The 23,056-nt window shown below is 44.4% G+C and overlaps 1 protein-coding gene across 3 annotated transcripts; it reads left to right on the plus strand.

Moving 5' to 3' along the window:
* The first annotated feature begins 3,036 nt into the window (after window positions 1-3,036).
* Med21 (mediator complex subunit 21) lies at window positions 3,037-9,552 on the plus strand. 3 transcript variants are annotated; one of them, XM_041640794.1, is made up of 4 exons: window positions 3,037-3,124; window positions 7,433-7,547; window positions 8,212-8,312; window positions 9,078-9,552. In XM_041640794.1, the coding sequence occupies exons 1-4, from the start codon at window positions 3,083-3,085 to the stop codon at window positions 9,252-9,254; spliced, it is 435 nt and encodes a 144-aa protein (XP_041496728.1). In that variant the 5' UTR covers window positions 3,037-3,082; the 3' UTR covers window positions 9,255-9,552. The 3 variants fall into 3 exon arrangements, with proteins under 3 accessions (XP_041496728.1, XP_041496735.1, XP_041496724.1); XM_041640801.1 differs by lacking the exon at window positions 3,037-3,124 and adding an exon at window positions 3,202-3,319; XM_041640790.1 differs by lacking the exon at window positions 3,037-3,124 and adding an exon at window positions 3,390-3,620.
* The last annotated feature ends 13,504 nt before the right edge of the window (window positions 9,553-23,056 follow it).

Below are 23,056 nucleotides of genomic sequence, written 5' to 3' on the forward strand. Positions count from 1 at the left end.
TAAAGTGTTTGCTGCCCAGCCTGACAACCTGAGCTCAATCCCTGGAACTCAGCGTGTAAAGTGTTTGCTGCCCAGCCTGACAACCTGAGCTCAATCCCTGGAACTCAGCGTGTAAAGTGTTTGCTGCCCAGCCTGACAACCTGAGCTCAATCCCTGGAACTCAGCGTGTAAAGTGTTTGCTGCCCAGCCTGACAACCTGAGCTCAATCCCTGGAACTCAGCGTGTAAAGTGTTTGCTGCCCAGCCTGACAACCTGAGTTCAATCCCTGGGACTCACCTGAAACAGAAAACTATGCCATAAGGTTCTTTGACCTTCAGATGCATGCTGTGGCATATGCACACATGCGTACCACACACACATACATAATGCATACACACAATAAATCATTTTAAAATGTTTTTATTTTTCTGCTTGCTCTTACTTTTTTGCATTTGTATAGTTAAGCCTTGAACTCACAGAGATCTGCCTGTCTCTACCTTGAGATTAATGATGTGTGTTACCATGCCAAACTTTTTTATTTTTTCGAGACAGGGTTTCTCTGTGTAACAGCCCTGGATCTCCTAGAACTTTCTCTGTAGACCAGGCTGGCCCCAAACTCACAGAGATCCGCCTGTGTCTGCCTCCTGAGTGCTGGGATTAAAGGTGTGCACCACCACTGCCCGGCTAATTTTTGTTTTATTAGACCTGGTCTCACATGTAGCTCTGGATGGCCTGGAACTTGGTATGTAGACCAAGCGAGTTCCAAACTCAGAGATCCAAACTGAGATTAAAGGCAAGGCCTACCACACTGGATCATTAATTTCATTTATATGAGGAAGTGCAATACCAATGGAGGCTCCCAGTTTGGCCACAATGGTAGAGTGACCGTTGGTGGCAATGAAGGGAGCTGAGAAACAGAAGTGGAACTTCCCAGAGACGGGTGGGACGAATCCCAGAAGCTGAGATACTCAAAAATCATTTCCTCAACGATTTCAAAATACCCTTCCAATTGTTGGAATTTTAAATCCCCAAAGTTGTATGCTAATAGGATTTAAGAGGGGAGACCTTTGGAAGGTAACTGGGTCCTGAGGACTCTGTAGTTTAATGTGATTAAAGCGTGCTCTCTCTGGGTCTGGTCATAAACATGTAGACATGTAGCATGTAGACAGCACCACCTGACATCAAAGCCCATAGTTCTGGGAAAGTCTCTGAATGTGCTAACCTTGCTTTTTGGCTTGTGTAGTTCTGCTTCTGGCTAACTGTCCTTGTTAACTGCAGTGTGCCATCCCGGGATATACCCACCCACCTCCAACACCAGGAAGATACCAGGAATAGTCAGTCTGGGGTCTATGATAAAGAGTTTGTGGGAAATCCAGGAACCAGGCATTTGAAGATTCAGACTCATTTCCCATCAGAATGTCCCCAAACTACCAGAAATAACCTTCCGGTTATTACTCTGTAGACGGTTTTCTCTCACAAATAACGTCACAGACACCTATAGTTAATTACGGGAGCTTGGCCTTAGCTTAGGCTTGTTCCTAACTAGTTCTTACAATTTAAATTAATCCATGTCTTATTTTTTCTGAGATAGGGTTTCTCTGTGGAGTTTTGGATCCTGTCCTAGAACTCACTTATAGACCAGGATGACCTCAAACTCATAGAGACCCACCTGCCTCTGCCTCCCGAGTGCTGGGATTAAAGGCGTGTGCCACCAACACCTGGCTAACTTTTGTTTTATTAGATTAAATTGGGATTAAAGGCATGCGCCGCCACACTGTGTACCACATCCCATGATTAATAAAAACCCAGAGACAGATATTGGGGTCAGAAAAACAAAACAGCCAGTCACTGGCTCTTACCTCTACCTCACTCTGAATGGTGATTCTGCCTCCAGGAATCTCAGAATGAGACTGTGTGTGATTTCTGTCTTTGCCCCTCCCCCCGTTTTATATTCCTCTTTCGTTTTGGGATTAAAGGCATGCACCACTACTGCTGGGTTTCTATGGCAAACTAATATGGCTACTGAGATTTATCACCACTACCTGGTTTGTAAGGTTGGCCAGTGGGGCTGTTTTACTCTCTGATCTTCAGGAAAGCTTTCCTTGTTAAAATACAAATGAAATATCACCAGGCAACCCATGCATTTTAATTTACATTCTGTTACGTGGCTCTGTACTGCCCATCCTCCTTTCTTTGCGACTGGCTGGCTATCCTGGCTTTTTTTTTTCTTCCCAGAGATCTCTCTCTGCCCAGAAGTCCTGCTGCCTAGCTATTGACTGTTCAGCTTTTAATTACAACAATCACAGCAATACATCTTCCTTAAGATTGAACCTGACAGGCTGGCTTAGTTTTCCTGGACCCTCTCTTCTGGCAAGAGTCCTCTCTTTCCCCAACAGCCACACAGAACAACACACTAGTTACCTGTGTTGATTACATAAGTCTTATCTCCTTTATCCCTTTACCTGTCATTCGTTCCTCAGCACGGCGCAGTTTAATGCTTAGTTTCCCATGCTTTCCGTTTCTAATGTGTCAGTTTCCCCAGGAACCCCTACTCAGAATTAAAGCACGCACCGAGTCTCCAATTGGGTTAGCCCCTCCCGCCCCAATCGAACATGACACCCTCTTTTAGCCATTTTGATTTCTTGGTAAACGCTGGGTGAACGGCTTGCAGTGTATATGTTTGGTGATCCTTCTGGAAAGTAAAAGTGGAGGAAAGCAAGTATTCCAGATAATGCAAAAAGAAAAAAACAAAACCCCCAAACAAACCAAAATCGCACACAAACAAAACACGTTCCAGGCCAGCCAGGACCGCATCAAACGGAGCAAACACACAGGACCAAGGAAGCAGCGATCTCTAGGGCGGTCTCAGCGCAGCGTGGGAAGAAACAGCCATCCCTGGCATCCCTGGGGCGGTCTCGGCGCAGTGTGGACGCGGATCCGCCCTCCCGGGCACCGCCCACACCAGTGTCCGCAGAAAGCCCCGCCCCTCCCCGACAGCGTGCCACGCCCCCAGAAAGGGAGCCCTGTGATTGGCCCAGACCCTCCATAAATTGCCCAATCGCGGCCGAGCTGAGTGCTTTGGCGTCTGTGCGTCCTCGGCAATATGGCGGATCGGCTCACGCAGCTGCAAGACGCCGTGAACTCGGTGAGGGTTCCCGGCTCCAGTCGGCCTCCCTCTCCCAGACTGGAGGACGGCGGCCGGGCGGGGGCGAGCAGGAAGGGCGCCAGGAAGATGCGTCGGGCGGCCGGGCCTCGGGAGGCCGCGGGCGGGGTCTGAGCGACGGCCCGCGGCCTGTCCTGGGGAGGGGACCCGGTGGTCTGTCCTGGGGAGGACATGGAGGCCTGTCCTGGGGAGGGGACCCGGTGGTCTGTCCTGGGAAGGACATGGAGGCCTGTTCTGGGGAGGGGACCCGGTGGTCTGTCCTGGGGAGGACATGGAGGCCTGTTCTGGGGAGGGGACTCGGTGGTCTGTCCTGGGGAGGACATGGAGGCCTGTTCTGGGGAGGGGACCCGGTGGTCTGTCCTGCCGAAGGGACCCGGTGGTCTGTCCTGGGGAGGGGACCCGGTGGTCTGTCCTGGGGAGGGGACCCGGTGGCCTGCCCTGCGGAGGACCTGGTGGCCTGTCCTGGGGAGACCAGGAGGTATGTCCTGAGGGGATCAGGTGGCCTGTCCTGGGGAGGGGACTCAAGATGAGTGGCTAGGTAGTGGGGAATGAGTGTGCTCAGGTCCCAGGGGTCTGGACCAGCTGAGCTCCGCTAACTTTGTCCCTTCTGGCTGTTATTCTTGCATACTATGCACACGTGGTAACTACACACAAGATAAACAATACTTCTGACTACCTCCTAGCCCTCTAACCCCCACTCTCAGGAGGCAGAGGCAGGCAAATCTGAGTTTGAGACTGACAGCCTCAAAGCCAGTTCCAGGACAGCCAGAGCTGTGTAGAGAGAGGGACCCTAACTCAATAAATAAAAAATAAAAGATACTTCTACTTATTCCATTAAGAGTGCAAGGGTTTTCCATTGGTCGTTAAAATCTCAGTGTTGTTCTGTGCCTGTGGGGTGTCTGTGTACTGGAAAAAAACAACCCTAGTCCCTGGTCAGTGTTTTCCTTATAGGAAGTTATAACTTGGCTTCTTGGTAATACATCACTTTGAGAGGACTTTGAGATTGTGAATCTACTTACAGGAAAACTGCCTACTCTGCAAATAAAGTAGTTTTTAAGTTGAGGGGCTATCCCTAAATGTTGATGAATTCACAGGCTGAATTCTTCTTTGCAAAGATTTCCCTGCGCTGTCTGCCAGCCTTTCCCAAAAGAGTACTCCTTTGAGATTTTACAAATCTTAATAACGCAGTGTAGGAGCTTATCTCAGAAAAAAAAAAAAATTGCATCTTCGTGTAGGTCCTGTAGTTAGGATGGTGAGGATACACGTGGTCTTGACTCATCTTAGGAACACTGATAGTTTGGCTAACATGGATGCCTACTGTTTCTGTAGGCAATGTGTTTAGAGAGAGCTATTCCTCGAGGACCTTAGAGAGATGTCATAAACTCCAGAGACTTTAGATGATGAAACGCAGGAGCTGCCTAGGGAGTTGGAGTGGACTGTTTTCAGCTCGTAAGCGCTAAAGTAGATGGGGGCCTAGAGCGATGTTAACACTGTTCTGCCGTCTGGAAATGCCCGAGTACAGCTCTGTCACGTTCATCTCTGTAATATTTATATTACAGAGTAATATGTATATGCAGTACTTGTCATGGGGTTGGGTTTCAGTAACTACTTTTTCTACAGTTGAACAGTGGGTCTTGAAAGCATTTGCAGGGCAGAACACCGCTATACTGAACACGTTGCGTTGGGTTTTCCAAGTCTTATACCAGTGCTGCAAAATGGAATGCTGCAACTTACAAATGAAGTCAGCCAGGCTAGCTTCTCAATGACAGCTCAAATTTTTGTCACTGAAATAATGATAGCAAAACAATAGAAATGCTATTTCCTGACTAGAACTAGTAACTGAGGCTCAGGGATCAAGATTAGTGAGAAGATGGAGGAGGGTATACATGTGTTTGGTTTGCAGATGGTGTAAATGGAAACTTTCAAATTACTTGAATACTTTTTTTTTTTTTTTTTGAGGAAGAGTCATCTTATGTAACTCTGACTGGCTTAGAACTCCACGTAGTCCAGACTGGCCTTAAACTCACAGAGATCTGCCTGCCTCTGGCACCCATGTGCTAGGAGCAAAGGCGTGCATCCCATGCCCCAACAACAAACACACATTGAACAACAAGATTACAGTTTGAGTCTTGAAGAATTATAGTTGTGGTAACTTACAGTAAAATTTTTTTTCATATAGTATGGACTGGCCTGGTATGTCCTGTGTAGTTGAGACCTTGAACGTCTGTTCTCCTTCCCGTCTGAGTACCAGAATTACATGGATGTGCTGTTACCACAATTACATGGGTGTGTTGTCACTCCCAGTTTTCTGTTCAGTGCTGGGGATCCAGTTCAAGGCTTCATGTATGCCAAGCAGGCAGTCTACCAGCTGAGCTAGATCATGTGGTTGCTGGGAATTGAACTCAGGCTGGACCTCTGGAAGAGCAGCCAGTGCACTTAACCTCTGAGCCATCTCTCCAGACCTAAAAGTACTTATTTTTGCTTGAAATAAGTATTGGCATATCTCAATACTTATATAAAAAAGAATCATAATTGTAGTTTTGTTTTGTTTTTTTGGTTTTTTGTTTTGTTTTTTCAAGACAGGGTTTCTCTGTAGCTTTTGGAGTCTGTCCTGGAACTAGCTCTTGTAGACCAGGCTGGCCTCAGACTCACAAAGATCCGCCTGCCTCTGCCTCCCGAGTACTGGGATTAAAGGCGTGCGCCACCACTGCCTGGCAGTTTTTTGTTTTTGTAAACTTAGAGTTTTCTCTATGTAGCCCTTACTATCCTGTAATTTGCTTTGTAGACCAGGCTGTTCTCGAATTTAGAGATCTACCAGCCTCTGCCTCCCAAGTGCTGGGATTAAAGGCGTGTGCCACCACCACTCGGCTTCTGTTTGTTTGTTTTTTTGTTTTTTGTTTGTTTGTTTTATTGAGACAGGGTCTCCTGTAGCCCAGGTTGTCCTCAGACACTCGTGACTCTGAGGTTATCCTTGAGATTCTCATCCTCCTACCTCTGGGATCAAGCAGTGCTGTGGATCAAACCCAGGGCTTCATGTGTGCTGTGTAAATGCTCTGCCAACTGAACTCAGTATTTCTCTGTGTGGTTGAAGCATGCACGGGTGTGTGCGGGTGCACTTACTGTGCGTGCTTATGTATCTTTCTCCTTATGTTTTGAGCAAACCTCTCACTGAACCAAAACCTCATGTTTTCAATAGACCAGATGATCAGTGTAACTGCAGGGTCTCTGATGTTGGTGCGGGAATCCAAATTCGGGTCCTCGGGCTTGCATAATATTTACCTAACCCCTATGTTTTGTTTGGTTTTGGTTTTGGCTTTTAAATATTAGCATATGGGGCTAGAAAAATGGCTCAGCAGTTAAGTCTGCGTTTCTTGACTCCCAGCACCCACATGGTAGTTCATGACCATCTAAACCTCCAGTCCCAGAGGATCTGATGGCCTCTGTGGGCACTCTGTGTGCGTACCTTATGGTACACACACACACACACACACACACACACACACACACCTCTACGTAAATATATGCACATACATATATACAAATAAAACATTCATACACATAAGTAAACTAAAATTAGCATTGAGTTATGATTTGAAAGCGTCTTTGTTTTGTGTGTGTGCGTGTTTTTTATGTGTTTCTGCTGCACATGCGCCTTTGTACCCATGGGTGCCTGGTGCCCCTACAGACCAGAAGAGGGTAAATCCCCTGGAGTCAGAGTTACAGTTGTGAGCTGTGGATTCTGGAAATTGAACCCAGGTTCTCTGCAGAAGCATTTTATTTAGTATCTGTTTCTTAACCATTTAGTGTCTGTTTCTCTTTTGCAATCTGTACGTCTCCTGGGATGGATATCTGGTTTTATCTGTGAGCGGCCTTTTCTTGGGAGCTCAGTCTCCAGAAACACTCGGAGAGAAGAAAACAATCACTTATGGCTCAGTCTCCAACTTTCTCCTGTATCAGTTCTTTAGGCTAGATTGAGACATTTAATTTAATTTCACCTAGACTGATACCAAGCTTAAGTTTCTTTGTATGATTAAACCATTTAATCCAAGATAGATGTAGATTGCTGGTAACTGGCTCATTTTATATCCAAACTCTATCATTGTTAGTAATAACTGGCTCATTTTATATCCAAACTCTATCGTTGTTAGTAATAATGTGCTCATTTTATATAAAAATACCCTTTTGTGAGGAGTTTGCTTAGAGATCATTGCTAGGAAGAAATTGTTGCCATGTCTCAGCACCCTTAAAGCTGACAACCTTTTGTAACCTTGACTTTTTCTTTTTTTCAAGCTTGCAGATCAGTTCTGTAATGCCATTGGCGTGTTACAGCAGTGTGGTCCTCCCGCCTCTTTCAGTAACATCCAGACAGCCATCAACAAAGACCAGCCAGCCAATCCCACGGAAGGTGAGCTCTTCTGAGTAGGGGTGACGTTTCTTCTACAGGTTATAGTGTCTTTGTAAAAACGTGACTGTGGTTGGAGTATATTACTGTAAGTTTTGCCGTAAATGATTCTTTTTTTTACATTTAATTCTGTGGTATATTTGTGGGTGTGCCTGGTGCAGCATGCATACAAGAGGTCAAAGGATCTGGAGCTGTTCTCTCCATCCGTCCTGTGGGTTCTGGGGATCAGACTCGGGTCCTTAGACTTGGGGGCAAGTGCCTTGTCTGCAAAGTTGTCTCAGAGATGGCCAAGGAATGAGTTTATCTGCTCAATTCATATGCCTCATAATTCTGGTCACGTCCAATAAAAGTTGCTCCCTTAGGGGAAAAGTTGTACGAACTGAGCTGAATTTGCCCGTGTGACCTTAGTAAGAAAAGTGTCTCATTAGTGGATTTCTTTGCTCAAGGCACAAAAACATTGTCCTAGTAAAGGAAATGACCTGTTAGGCTAATTCCCAGTATGAATTAATATTGAGTGTGTGAGTAGTATTGGTATTCTAAAATTGTGCTTTTACCATTCGAATTCTTATATTGGAAAGTTAGCTGAGCTTTTCTAGTTTTATTAATTTATAATTTCTGCTTATGGAAATGTAAGATTTTGATAATTTAACTTAATTTTTTTCTTCAGAGTATGCCCAACTTTTTGCAGCACTGATTGCACGAACAGCAAAAGATATTGACGTTTTGATAGATTCCTTACCCAGTGAAGAGTCAACAGCTGCTTTACAGGTAAAAACTCTTTTCTTTATAAAATAACCGGTGGTGGAGAACTTTGAATTGAAGAAGGTTATGACATTCAATTTAAGATTAAATTTTAAGTGGGAGGTATTTTGGGTTTTGTTTGTTTATTTTGTTTTGTGGTTAGATCCAGGGTCTCACACAGTAGGCAAACACTTGATAAATGGGAGCTAGCACAGCCTCTGGAAGATGGCACCGAATAGTTGTCTAATTTTGACTTAAAAGATCATCAGGTCATGCCAGATATGGTGGTACACGCCTTTAATCCCAGTACTCGGGAGGCAGAGGCAGGCTGGTCTCTGTGAGTTCAAGACCAGCCTGGTCTACAGAGTGAGTTCTAGGACAGCCAAAGATACACAGAGAAACCCTGCCTCGGAAAACCAAGAAAAAAAAATTCACAAAGATCGGATGCTGTGTGTATCAACACTGAGCAGTTTCACCTCAGGCAGAAGTCTCCTGTGCCCCTCACCTTGTGTGACCAGAAGAGAGAGAGGAGATAGGCATTCAGAGTGTGGAACAAAACAATGCCTACAAGCGTGTAAAAACAGGGCATGTATGTATTTACACACCTATATATTCTGATTGAAAATTAGCCTTCTAATAACTCATGGAGAAAAAATTAAGTTGATATTTAGAAAACCTGTTACTAAAAGAAAAGGCAGTGATTGGAAAACCATTCTGATTTTAAAATAAATACTTGTGCTTTAGTTTCTGTCCATCCATCTCTGAGTATAATAAAATTCATGTCTTACAAAGGCTGCTAGCTTATATAAGCTGGAAGAAGAAAATCACGAAGCTGCTACCTGTCTGGAGGACGTTGTTTACCGAGGAGACATGCTTCTGGAAAAGATCCAGAGCGCACTTGCTGACATTGCGCAGTCACAGCTGAAGACCCGGAGCGTCACCCGCAGCCAGTCTATGCCCGACTCATAGGACTCATAGCGTCGCGGACGCGTGACTGAGAAAAGATGGTTGAAGGCCGCATCAGACTAGGATGTGGCCCTGCCAGCAGCTACAACCTATGCTGCGACTCTGACCTTCTCAACTGGTTCTCAGTGTCTTCTCTTTCCACGGGATAAGTCAAAAGCCTCAACGTTACTATTGCCCTGGAGTCATCCTCAAACATCATCACGTCGTTTTTACCTGACTAGAATTTTCAGGGTAGATACTGTGCTAACGATCACGATATAATTAAACAAACACAAACATACAATAAATCTCTTCGATGTTTTGTGTATGTTATTTTTTCTTTCTTTTTTTTTTTGGTTTTTTTGAGAAAGGGTTTCTTTGTGTAGCCTTGGCTGTCTAGAACTCGATCTGTAGACTAGACTGACTTCAACACACAGGGATCCGCCTGCCTCTGCCTTCCTACGGACTGCATTAAAGAGGTCTGCGTGCAGTGAGGGACGGAATCCAGGCCTTGTGTGTTTTGTGTATGCTGGGTAGGTACTCTGTCACTGGGCCATACTCTCCCAGGTCTGACCTTCATTGTGTTACTGCAGCCCTTCCAAAGGCAGAGGTATGGGGCACTGCAGTTTAGAGAGGTGTCCTACCTCCTAAAGGTGGCGCCATATAAACTTGGGTCTTTGAGGAAATGCTTCTGAAAGTCTTTTTAAGAAACAACTAGAGCAGACAGGAAGTAGTGAGTTATCGGAAAAGCTTTCTTCCTCCAGAAAGTCACAGATCCTAGTTTGTCTCTGCCTTTGTCTCTGTCCTCACTGTCCACGGGGCTGCTGTAAGGTGTTTGTCTCTGTCCTCCCTGTCCACGGGGCTGCTGTGAGGTGTTTGTCTCTGTCCTCACTGTCCACGGGGCTGTTGTGAGGTGCTTGTCTCTGTCCTCACTGTCCACGGGGCTGCTGTGAGGTGTTTGTCTCTGTCCTAGGGCTCCAGTGCTGCTGTGAGGTGTTTGTCTCTGTCCTAGGGCTCCAGTGCTGCTGTGAGGTGTTTGTCTCTGTCCTCACTGTCCACGGGGCTGCTGTGAGGTGTTTGTCTCTGTCCTCACTGTCCACGGGGCTGCTGTGAGGTGTTTGTCCTCACTGTCCACGGGGCTGCTGTGAGGTGTTTGTCTCTGTCCTCCCTGTCCACGGGGCTGCAGTGCTGCTGTGAGACATTTCCATCTTGAACCATGTTCAAATATTTTTTTTCCCTTTTTGGTTTTTCGAGACAGGGTTTCTTTGGGTAACTTTGGAGCCTGTCCTGGAACTCCCTCTGTAGACCAGGCTGACTTTGAACTCCCAGAGATCCGCCTGCCTCTGTCTCCTGAATGCTGGGATTAAAGGCGTGCGCCACCACTGCCCAGCTATGTTCAGATACTTTTAACTTACTTATCCTGTAGTCTTAATTTCCATTTCTTCATAGTGAGGTGGTACGTTTTCTTGAATTGTGGATTCTTTCTCATTCTCTATCTGAAAGTATGTCTGATGTTTTTTTCTTTAATTTTATTAGGTTTATTCATTTTATATATTTTATCTGGAATTATACATGTGCACCATATGTGTTTGGTGCCCTTATGTGTCAGAAGAGGGTATCAGATCCTCTGGAACTGGATTGCAAGCATTTGCACCATAATGTGGGTATTGAAAATCAAAGCCTGGTCCTCTGCAAGAGCAACAAGTGTTTTTTCTCTTAACCTCTGAGTCGTATCTCAGTTCCTCTCTCAGATCTTACTAACATGTAGACCTTTATTGTTGTATTTTAATCAATATTCTTCTAGTATATCAGTAACTCAGTGGTGTTTTCTCCATTTTACATGAATTTGTTGTTGCTAATGTTTGTGTCAGCATTTGCAACTGGGGTTGCTCAGCCAACTCATGGATCTCTCTCTCTCTTGTCCAAAGCCTTAAATTTCTGAAGAACCCTTGAGAAACATGTCCAGAGCATTCTGAACCATCATTTCCTTCATAATCAAGCTCTCCTGTGTTTCAAAGTTCAGGAGCACCAGGCCTAGCTACAAAAGTTATCATAATTTATTGGTTAAACCTAGACATTTGTGAACTTTTTGTTGCTGCTGTAACACTATGTGAGTCATTTACTATCAAATCTGAGAAAACCTGTCAGAATAGCGTCCTGTTTATGGGTGTTTAGTCCTTGCCTCCCACTGCTCTGTCTCCCCCACTACTCAGTTGAATTTAAGAAACCAGTTTCATAGTGAACATCTTTTACTATAACAGCCATCGGGGTCTTTAAAAAATGGCATTTTATTTTTATAAATATTTGTTTTCATATATGTATACAAACCATGTGTGTGCCCAGTGCCCCTGGAGGCCGGAAGAGGGCATTGCATCAGGAACAGGAGTTAGAGATAGCTGGGAGCCACCATGTAGGTACTGGAAACTGAACTCAGGTTCTGTGCATGAGCAGCCAGCCATCCCAGTGCTGAGCCATCTCTCCAGTCCCAATAATGGTCTTTGTTTTAAAAAGCCTTTAAAGAGAGTATCCTCTGGATACTTCCAGAGAAGATAGGGCAAAGTTGGACATACAAATTAACTTAACGTTTATTTCCTGGAGTCTTGGCATGCCCTTCTTGGTATAATAACAGTTTTCTGGCGTCCTGCTTTCATTACCATCCTTCTGACTAGGTACTGCTTAGCGAGTTACCAAAAGAGAGACTGCGCGTGAGCAGTGAACTTTACCATGGGCCGTCGTTCCCTGCAGCAGCGGGGACAGTAAGACTGTTCATTGAGTGATCTCAGACCAAATCCAGGTTTCTGGCCCTAAGGTCTAGCCTCTCCTATTAGCAGTAAAGTGGATTCAGAGGGACATAGCTCTGAAAAGAAGACCTACAGACGTTACAGGAATGCGTGATTTGATCAGGGAATGCCACATGCGAAGTTCAGGAGCCAGGGGAAGTAAGGGACAAAAAACAAACAAACAAAAAAAAAACAAAAATAATGGCATCCTAAAGATGTAGACAGGCATGTGAAAGACTGGCAAACGTGAGGAACTTATGTGTGGCACCAAACCACTTAAAGGGGAAGTTTGGGATCAGTCTTGTGAAAGCCGCTGCCTCCGCCGCCTCCTCATTGGCATGGAGCCAGGTCCCTAATGCTGTCTGCTCAATGGATACTTTGTGTTTCCACAATTGAAACCTGTAGCATCTTACAGTACAAGCCTCTGCCTCATAGAAGTTCTTTCATTGGCCACCTCTAACCTTTCTAACCTTACTAACATTAAATATTAGTAATACTGAAAAAAGCCCTTGCATGTCATCATGGACACTTCATGAAGTTAGAGATTTTTGTGTTTTGATGTGTGTGTGTCTGTGTTACTAAAAATTGAATCCAGAGCCATGTGCTTCCTAGACAAAGACTCTACCTCTGACCTATATCCCCAGTCCTCTTCTTACTTTTTGAGATAATGTCTCACTAACTTACCCTGATCTCACTGAGCCCAAACAGGCCTCAAATTTGCCATTTTCTGCATCTCTTCAGTAGCTAGGTGTACAGGTCTATACTACCAGGACCAGCTGAAGTTACTAATCTCTCATGCTAGTTTTTTTGTTTGTTTGGTTTGGTTTGGCTTTTGAGGCAGGGTCTCCCTACATACCCTGGCTGTCCTGAACCTCACTGCAGATGTAGAACTGAACCCAGGTCCTTATAACAACAGCAGTGCTTCCAACTACTGGGCCTGTCTCCAGTTCCCACAATGGTCTTTGTCTTTAAAAGCCTTTGAAGAGAGTATCCTCTGGATTCCTCCAGAGAATATAGGGGAAGCATTCTCTCTCTCTCTCTCTCTCTCTCTCTCTCTCTCTCTCTCGTGTGTATTTTATTTTCTAGAGACCACAGAATCAAAGCCTTGGGACTTAACAGTGTAGCATGATTCTCTGTTGAATCAAGTGGAAGTTGACCTTTATGCTAACTAAGTCTGTAATCCCAGGACTGGGGAGGCAGAGGCAGGAGGATTGCCATTAGTCCAAGGCTACTTTGGGCTACAGGGTGAGTTTCAGGATAGCCAAGGCTATTTTGGGCCGTTAGCCGTCTCCAAAGGAATATTGCCCCCCATAAACAATGAGCTGCATGTTCAGATCTTTCAGACGGACGTCAGAGCTCTCTGGACTGCCTCCCAGTGTGCCCAGCTCTGGACTGCCTCCCAGTGTCCTGCCCAGCTCTGGACTGCCTCCCAGTGTGCCCAGCTCTGGACTGCCTCCTAGTGTGCCCAGCTCTGGACTGCCTCCTAGTGTGCCCAGCTCTGGACTGCCTCCCAGTGTCCTGCCCAGCTGACAGGTCCTCACTTTCTTCTTAGTTGACCGCTGACATTTATTGACATTTAACCAGAACCTCACGACAAGGCTTTGCCCTGGGCACTCTTTCCACAGGCAGCACCACACTGGTCATCCTGGGGTCAGCTCTCTCCACATCTGTACAACAGAAACCTCAGAGACCATTGCTCACCTGAGAAGGCAACTCATGCCATTCCGTGTCCCCTTCAGCTGTTGCTTCTGTCGTTTGTAACCGTGTGGCTGGCTTCCTACATGGCTACTGCCGCGTCCTCAGTAACTGGAACAGAACCTGACAAAGAGCCGTCAAATGCCTGTCTCTGCGGTCAGCCATGGTTCTGGACGCCATGACTCCCCTACTCTGATGGTCTGTACCCTTGAACTGTGAGCCAAATTAAACCTGAAAATTTTGGCTTGGTTTAATTTGATTTGATTTTTGAGACAACATATTTTTGTATAGCCCAGGCTGGCCTGTAACTCATTATGTAACAAAAGTTGGACTCAAATTCATGGCAATTCTCCTGCCTCAGCTTCCTAAGTGTTGGAGTTACAAATGTGAGGCACCCTCCCAAATTCTGTTTTTTGTTTGAGACAGCCTCTTTGTTATATTGTACAGGTTGTCCCTGAACTCACTGTGTAGCCCAAGCTAGCCTTAAAATCTTGCTCTAACTACCTCCACCTCTGGAGTGGTAGAATTAGATGCCTGCACTATGCACCCAGCTATCAGTAGGTGGCACAAAGCAATAGGTGTAGTGGTGTGTGCCTTTAGTTCCAGCACTCAGGAGGATCCGAGTTCAAGGCCAACCACGGTGAGACCTCGTCTCAAAATAACGATAGTACAACACAACCTTTATGATAAAGATTTAAACTGGAAAAGGAGCGGTCAGCCCTGTGCTCCTGGAGAACTCCTTGGCCCCTCCTGATGTGTGTTCTTCTGATAACAGGTCAGAAAATGCCACGTGTAAAAGTGGGCCCTGTAAAAAGCGTTACCATGGTGCCAGATAGGTCCAGGAGCCCCAGGGTGCACTCCTTGTTTCCTTAGAACTGTAGACACGGGGACGACATGAACTAGAGGCACTCAACACAGAAGGAGTGCATCATAGCAATGCCGGGTGTACAGGAGTACAGCAGACGGGGAGTCAGTGTCCTGCACCCCTCGGATCTTCCCTTCCACCCGTTCCTAAATAGGGCTCATCGTCTTGGTTCCTAAGGGACAGTGTGGAGACCTTCCTAACCCTGCGACTCTTTAGTGCAGTCCCTTATGTTGTGGTGACCCCAACCATAAGATCATTTGTTGCTATTTCATAACTGTAATTTTGCTGCTGTTATGAATTGTAAATATCTGTGTTTTCCAATAGTCTTGGGTGACCCCCAAAGGGTCAGGAACCACTGAGCTAGGGAAACACATACAATCTGTGGTTGGAGAGCTACACATTAGCCTCTTCCGTTTCCTACCATGAACCCTCTGTGAAATCCCAGTTCCTTGGAGACCATTGTTTGAATAGTCTGAAAGCTGAAGGGAGGAACACAGTGTTTCCATTAACATCTTCACTCCAGCCAGAATGGTTACAGTGCCAGGCAGGGAGGAATGGTCTCCCAGGAAGAGACAACAACCTGATACATGTCAACCTGATACATGTCAGAACCCAGCCAGAGAAAATGGAGCCTACACAAGGATGGGTGGGTGATGGGCAGGAACACACCGTGACCTGAACTGCTTAGTTATTGCCCTCCGGAAGATGGAGTTGAGGTGTGTGACCACACGGAACAGCCTTTCTCTGCATTTCACTGTTATTTGCCTCTTTAATTGGTCTTTTGGGGATAGGTGGCCAAGCCTGGCTGTTGGTGTTCCTAAAGCCAGCTCTCTGACTCTAAAAACTGTTAGCACTAAGAATCATTGACCTCAGGTCAATGAGAACATAATAGAAACAATGAAATCCAGAACTATAGTGGGATATTGTTGCGTTTCAATAAATAAAGCTTGCCTGAAGAGCAGAGTGCAAAGCAACCACACTAATCAGCCATACCGGCCAGGGAGTGATGGCACAACCTTTAATCCCAGCACTAGAGAGGAATATAAGGTGGGAGGAGACAGATATCACACACAGATATCACACACAGTCTCTGTCTGAGGATTCCTGGAGGCAGGATCGCCATATTGGTAGAGGTAAGAGCTGGTGACTGGCCACTTTGTTTTTCTGGACTTCAGCTTGGATCCAATATCTGTCTCTGGATTTTTATTATTCGTGCTACAGAACTTAATAAAATAAACGTGTGTCCAGCTAAGTGACAATATTTATGTGAGAGATCTAAGATTCACCTGCATGCCCTCATTAGGAAAGAAGTTTAAACCTGAGCAGAGTTTCCCTCTGAGTTAGAGAAAGAGAAGGAAATACAGAGAGCAACAGAGACTGGAAACAGCCATACGGTGGAGAAAGCACGCCTCAACGTTAGCGTGTAAAGGCGCAGAACCAGCAAGCCAGTTTGGTCATGGGAAAAGAGGTGCCATACATTAATGATATTAAACAAAAAGCCAAAACCCAGCATTGATCTTAAAAACACTAAGGATATTTGAAGTTAAAGGTATATGCCAACAAATCTGAAAATCTTGACAGAAAGGACATTCTTAGAAAAACAGTTTAGCAAGTAATACAAGAAGATAAATGCATTATGCCTCCTTAGACTTTGAAGGCGTAAGTCATAAACAATCCCACACCAGTTTGGAATTATGATTAATAGAACGGTTATTAATTTAAAAAGAAAAAACTTGCAAATCACCATCCCAGACAATGGCCCTCTGCGCAATCAGGAAAAGAGTCTAGGAGCCGGAGGCAAGAGAGCGAGCACACGGCTACCGCTGCTTTTTAAAGCGGATGAGACCACACCCAAGTGTGCTGGTATCTCAGCGGCTATTGGCTGAAGGAGTGGAAGCAGCTCCCACAGCACCTCCCCCTTTTGTTTAAGTAAGAGAGTTCTAAACCTACTACGAAATTATATACAATAAGAAAAAATATCCTATTCTAACTAGCTTAAGTCTTGTATAATAAATAACTTGGCCAAGTCATGAGAGGAAAGTAACTACATTTATATAGTCTTCAACCCCATCTAAGATCTGAGAAGGGAAATAATGTTACCTGAGTAATTAGGAAGTACAATCAAACAACTTCCAAAACATGCAACAAATCAGAAAGACAACTGGCTACCTGGGCAATCACCCAAAGTCACGTTTGCAGTGTTGAAGCAACCAACTTTGGCTAAGGCCTAGAATAACTGACAAGATTATTTTTAAAAGGCAAGAAAAATTTTAAAACCATCTTACCCTGTCTTTGCAAGATTTGACAGTTTTGATTATCCATTTTGGATACTATGTATTTTGTCAGTAGTTGAGGTATGGGCAGTTCCTTGCCCAGAGGCCGGTTTTGCCAAGAAGACAAGCTCCAAGTGGAGTGTCTTTGGTGCTCAACAATCTCTCAGGAGTAGATCAATGTTGCCAGGAGCGATTGTGTCTCAGTACCACAGAACTCTAATATTAAATTAAATGTCATTTTCTATAGCTCTTTGAAGAGGTTGAAGATTATTTATACAGAATATAATCTCTATGTATCTAAAGAACCTGATTAGTCTAACTATAAACATGACATAGATGACTATTGATCTACAATTCCTAATATCTATCCAACTTAAAGACTAAGAGAATAAACAACTGTGCAATAAATGAGGACAATATGAGCTCCAAATGTAAACAATGTACAAGTATACATTGCAATATGGTAAATATATATCAATACATGAACAATATATAAGTATCTTAATCAGAGGTAGAAATGTACACTACAATATGGTAAATATGTATATATCAATACATAAAAAATGTTTTAAGCAGAGGTAGAAGCCACAACAAGGCTTTAAAGAAATTTAAACAGTAATTAAAACGTCCCTGCAAAAATAAAACACCAAGCTAGAGTTTTGGTAGGTTTTACCATTCATTTAAAATTGGTCTTTGGGGCTAGAGGGATGGCTCAGTAATTAAGAGAATGTCTTGCTTTTACAGAGTACCTGAGTTCAGTTCCCAGCGCCCACACCTGACAGCTCAAAGCTGCCTGTAACTCCAGCCCCAGGAGATCAACACCCTTCTCCGCACTCTTTGGGGACCTGCATTACACATGCTCACAGGTGCACACGCATACACACTTACACATATAATTAAATATAAAATAAATCTAGCTGCGAATAGTGGCACACACTTTTAATCCCACCACTTGGGAGGCAGAGGCAGGCAGATCTCTGTGACCAGACCATCCTGGTCTACATAATGAGTTCCAGGCCAGTCAGTGCTACATACTGAGGCTCTGTCTCAAAATAAATAATTAAATTTATATTGATAAAATTTTAGCCTTTGAATTCCAGTTTTGCACAAAATACATGAAAAACCATAGATTTGATAGTAGTAATCCAAAAATAAAAATTAAAACCTATTTCATTAATAAACACGAAAATATTAGCAAATGAAATTCACTGGCAATTTGAGAATTGAATGAATCACTTTGAATCTATGTTTAATCTCAGGAATAAATGCATGGCAGTTTTACCTTTAAAAATATATAACTTCATACTTTTACCAATTTTTTTTGTTTTTGTTTTTTTGGGGGGTGTTGTTTTGTTTTTTGAGACAGGGTTTCTCTGTAGCGTTTGGTTCCTGCCCTGGAACTAGCTCTTGTAAACCAGGCTGGCCTCGAACTCACAGAGATCTGCCTACCTCTGCCTCCCGAGTGCTGGGATTAAAGGTGTGTGCCACCACTGCCAGGCACTTTTACCAATTTAAATATTCGCTTTTTTACACTAAAATTCAGCGATCATTTTGAAAAGTAATAATGTATTTTGAAATTATTAGAATCTTTGACCCAGTTACTTATGGTGATATAATTTAACACACTAATAGTTTAAAACAAGAATCACAATAATCCATCTTGGTACAGGGCAAACTTTTTTTTAAACTTATTTTGTTTGTGTTTTTTTGAGACAGGGTTTCCTCTGTGTATCTCTTACTGTCCTGAACTCACTCTGTAGACCAGGGTAGCCTCAAGCTCCCAGAGATCCACCTGCCTCTGCATCCCTTAGTGCTGGGATTAAAGACATGCACAGTCATTGCCCAGCGAAATAAAAAAAAAGTTTTAATAAGGGAGAAAAAGAAAGTATTTCAAATTATAAAGTATAGGGCTGAAGAGATGGCTCAGTGGTTAAGAACACTGTCTGGGGGCTGGAGAGATGGCTCAGAGGTTAAGAGCATTGCCTGCTCTTCTAAAGGTCCTGAGTTCAATTCCCAGCAACTACATGGTGGCTCACAACCATCTGTAAAGAGGTCTGGCGCCCTCTTCTGGCCTTCAGGCATACAGACAGAATATTGTATACATAATAAATAAATAAATAAATAAATAAATAAATATTAAAAAAAAAGAACACTGTCTGTTCTTCCAGAGGACCTGAATTCAGTTCCCAGCATCCACAAGGGAGTTCCCAGCTCACAACCATCTGTAACTGTAGTCACTGAGAACTGTGCCTTCTTTTGGTATGCAGATATACATGCAGACAAAACACCTATATGCATAAATTATATAAATCAGTAGATATTTAAAAATTAAAATATAAAATGTACATGTAAACCTATGGCACACATGGTATTGCAAGGTCAGTCAGACACGTTTCCTATAAACCTGAGATCCAGGTAAGTTAATAACCAGGTCCGTTTCTCTGTGCCTGTGGCCGTCATCAAGATCTTGAAGACAAAACTAAGTTAAAATTGTAATATTTTTGAAAGCGAAGGAAAGCTTGTTTAAGGCTGATGGAAGGGGACGGACGTGAAGTGTGCTTGGGAGGCTGAGGCAGGAGGATTTCAAATGTGAGGCCAGCTTCAGTTGCATAGAGAATTTTGCTCAATCAGGGCTATATAGCAAGATTTTAATCTCAGAAAACAAGCAAAACATTAAATCAATATAAAATATTTATGAAGAGAAGATAAAGAAGAGTCCATGAGTGCGTGTGGGGACATTTGACACACATAATGTAACCGAATAGCAACAACGGGTAGAGAGAAAATCTTCGGTCACATTAGCAATAAGAATTCAAGGAATACCAAAGCTACACAAAGGAAACCCTGTCTCAAAACAACCCCCGCCCCCATCAGGAACCAATGCAGTGGGAACAAAAGAGCAAGGTAAACAAAGCATGGCAAATCACTAAAAGATTCTAACCCTAAATAAGATCAATGTTGCAACATTGTTCACCAATTTTCTTCAACAAGTCCAAATTTAACACAATTTTAGTTAAATTTCCAACAGGAATCTCTGTGTAACTGAACAAGCTGTTTACAAAATGTACACGACATCTGAAGGGCCAGGGCCAGTGGGGAAGGACCACAGAGCCATGGAGCTTGTGTTAATCATTAGGACAGGAGCCTGGGATGCAGCTCAGTGGTAGAGATCGCCAACCACAGTCAAGGTCTCATATTCAGCCCCAGTACTTCCTTCCCAGCTACGCAGGGTTAGATCAATAGATCGATGCAAGACAGCACAGACAGAAAGCACAGTCTACACAGATATTTGAACTTGGCATCTCACGTGAGACGCCGTAAGTCACTAAGAATAAAAACCCTGCATGCTGAACACCTGTTTACATAATACATACACACACATATATGCATACGTATAGGTACTGTGTATAGTATGTTCATTCGTGTATATATTATATATACACACAACACGCACATGTCCTGTTTGTAAAGCCAATGAGTATAGGGATCAGGGAAAGTGCACTGGTTAAACAGTGATGGGGGCCACACGAATCTGTGACTGTACCAAGAAAAACTTCATTGTATCCTTCTGAAGTGTAAATTTTACATTCCATGAAATAAATGTAAGAACATTCAAAATGTGAACAGGATATATAGGCCACTTTGTAATCGCTTAGAACATATAATACCCCAGGCTTGGGCTCCAGTAACAGAAATCTGTCTGTCTGTCTGTCTGTCTGTCTGTCTCATCTATCTATCCACTCATCCATCTATCTATTATCTATCTCTATCTATCCATCCATCTATCTATCCATCCATCCATCTAATCTACTTACCTATTTATCCATCTACCAAGTGCATTTAAAACTCCATGTCAAGGGCAAACATCGCAGAAGATCACAAGAGGGCAATCCGACCTTGAGTTTGGGCCCTACGCAGTTTCCCCTACACTGAGAGAGCCCGGTTAGTTAGCATGGTCACAGTATCAGCTGATTTCCCTGCGGTCCACTGAAAATTAGTGTTGTGAGCCTGTTTGAACTAGTATCACCCCGCAGGCAGAAACTCACGGACAATGACAAATATTCTGCTTTAAACACAAAAACCAAAGTTATTCATGGTAAAGAATTCTAGGCCTTACACAGAAAGATTAAGCACTAGGATCAAATGCAATGTCACTTGGAGCACTTGACACGAGAAGTTACCTGTGTGCACAAACAACGTTCACAGAAACCTCACACTTAATCTGCCACACCAAGAGGAAGGAACCTGATGTGGGATGTCTCTCTACCCCTTGGCCAGGATGGCTCCCTGAAGCTTGTTGGCAACAGATGTTTGGAAATATTTTTATTTTTTGTTATGTTGTTGCCAAAAATGATGTATGCCATCAATAAAAATCTACACGACTACCTAAGACAGCTCTATACCCATTCATCTCATCTTTTAAATCTTCCAAAGTCAGCTTTGAACCCTTTTGTTTAAAGTATGACATCTCTGATTATGTAATCTAGCAAATTTAAATTTGCTACTTACATTTCAGTTATAATAGTGTCTGTGTGGTATATATGTGTGCAGGTGTGTGTGTGGTGCATATGTGTGCAGGTGTGTGTGTGGTGCATATGTGTACAGGTGTGTGTGTGGTGCATATGTGTGCAGGTGTGTGCGTGTGGTGCATATGTGTACAGGTGTGTGTGTGGTGCATATGTGTGCAGGTGTGTGCGTGTGGTGCATATGTGTGCAGGTGTGTGCGTGTGGTGCATATGTGTGCAGGTGTGTGCGTGTGGTGCATATGTGTGCAGGTGTGTGTGGTGCATATGTGTGCAGGTGTGTGTGTGGTGCATATGTGTGCAGGTGTGTGCATGTGGTGCATATGTGTGCAGGTGTGTGTGTGGTGCATATGTGTACAGGTGTGTGCATGTGGTGCATATGTGTGCAGGTGTGTGTGGTGCATATGTGTGCAGGTGTGTGCATGTGGTGCATATGTGTGCTGGTGTGTGTGCATATGGTGTATATGTGTGCGAGTGTGTGTAGCGTATATTAATAGGTTTCTGCTCCCCCCAATAATAAGTTTCTCTGCCTGTGCAGTAAGCCATATCAATCAAACTGAAAAAGTACATAGTGGCTGGCTTATTGAGCAGAGCAACTCTTGGGCGAGTGCACCGGTCCCAGAGACTGAGGCCAGAGCCAGGCACTCCTGAACTGCATGGGGAGATTTTATAGGTTGTGGGTGAGGGGTGATGTGTCCACCACAAGTCGACTCTCTGCCCAAGTGTGGTCTTGGTGGCTGTCAGCATCAGGGTAGGAAGCCACTATAGTCGCCAAGGATCTGGAACTGGGGCTCTCTGGGAAAGTGAGGTTGGAGAGAGAGGATAGGAATGGGGCTTTCAAAACCAGGCAGGGGCAAGTGAGAGGCTCCAAATGAATGTGTGTGTGTGTGTGTGTGTGTGTGTGTGTGTGTGCAGGTGTGCTCACCAGTGTGTGTGTGTGTGTGTGCAGGTGTGCTCACCAGTGTGTGTGTGTGTGCAGGTGTGCTCACCAGTGTGTGTGTATGTGTGCATGTGTGTGCATGTGTGTGCTCACCAGTGTGTGTGTGTGTGTGTGCAGGTGTGCTCACCCGTGTGTGTGTGCATGTGTGTATGTGTGCGTGTGTGTGCATGTGTGTGCTCACCAGTGTGTATGTGTGTGTGTGCAGGTGTGCTCACCCATGTGTGTGTATGTGCGTGTGTGTGTTTATGTGTGCTTGTGTGTGTGTGCAGGTGTGCTCACCAGTGTGTATGTGTGTGTGTGCAGGTGTGCTCACCCATGTGTGTGTATGTGCGTGTGTGTGTTTATGTGTGCTTGTGTGTGTGTGCAGGTGTGCTCACCAGTGTGTGTATGTGTGCGTGTGTGTGCAGGTGTGCTCACCAGTGTGTGTGTGTGTGTGTGTGTGCAGGTGTGCTCACCAGTGTGTGTGTGCATGTGTGTATGTGTGCATGTGTGTGTGCATGTGTGTGCTCACCAGTGTGTGTGTGTAGGTCTGCTCACCTGTGTGTGTGTGTATGTGTGCGTGTGTGTGTGTGCAGGTGTGCTCACCAGTGTGTGTGTGTATGTGTACGTGTGTGTGCAGGTGTGCTCACCAGTCTGTGTGTGTGTGTATGTGTGCGTGTGTGTGCAGGTGTGCTCACCAGTGTGTGTGTGTGTGTGCAGCTGTGCTCACCAGTGTGTGTGTGTGTGTGTGTGCAGGTGTGCTCACCAGTG

This window comes from Microtus oregoni, unplaced genomic scaffold (genome assembly GCF_018167655.1).
Source record: "Microtus oregoni isolate MIOR12 unplaced genomic scaffold, Mior012 000002F_ref0000024, whole genome shotgun sequence".
In the NCBI taxonomy this organism is placed as follows: Eukaryota; Metazoa; Chordata; class Mammalia; order Rodentia; family Cricetidae; genus Microtus; species Microtus oregoni.

Excerpts from the sequence above, each read along its gene's own strand:
- Med21 (XM_041640790.1), top strand. The coding sequence starts at position 3,414 with ATGGAGGCCTGTTCTGGGGAGGGGACTCGGTGGTCTGTCCTGGGGAGG. Across the intron at positions 3,621-7,432 it reads TGTCCTGGGGAGACCAGGAG|CTTGCAGATCAGTTCTGTAA; the intron begins GTATGTCCTGAG and ends CTTTTTTTCAAG. Across the intron at positions 7,548-8,211 it reads GCCAGCCAATCCCACGGAAG|AGTATGCCCAACTTTTTGCA; the intron begins GTGAGCTCTTCT and ends TTTTTTCTTCAG.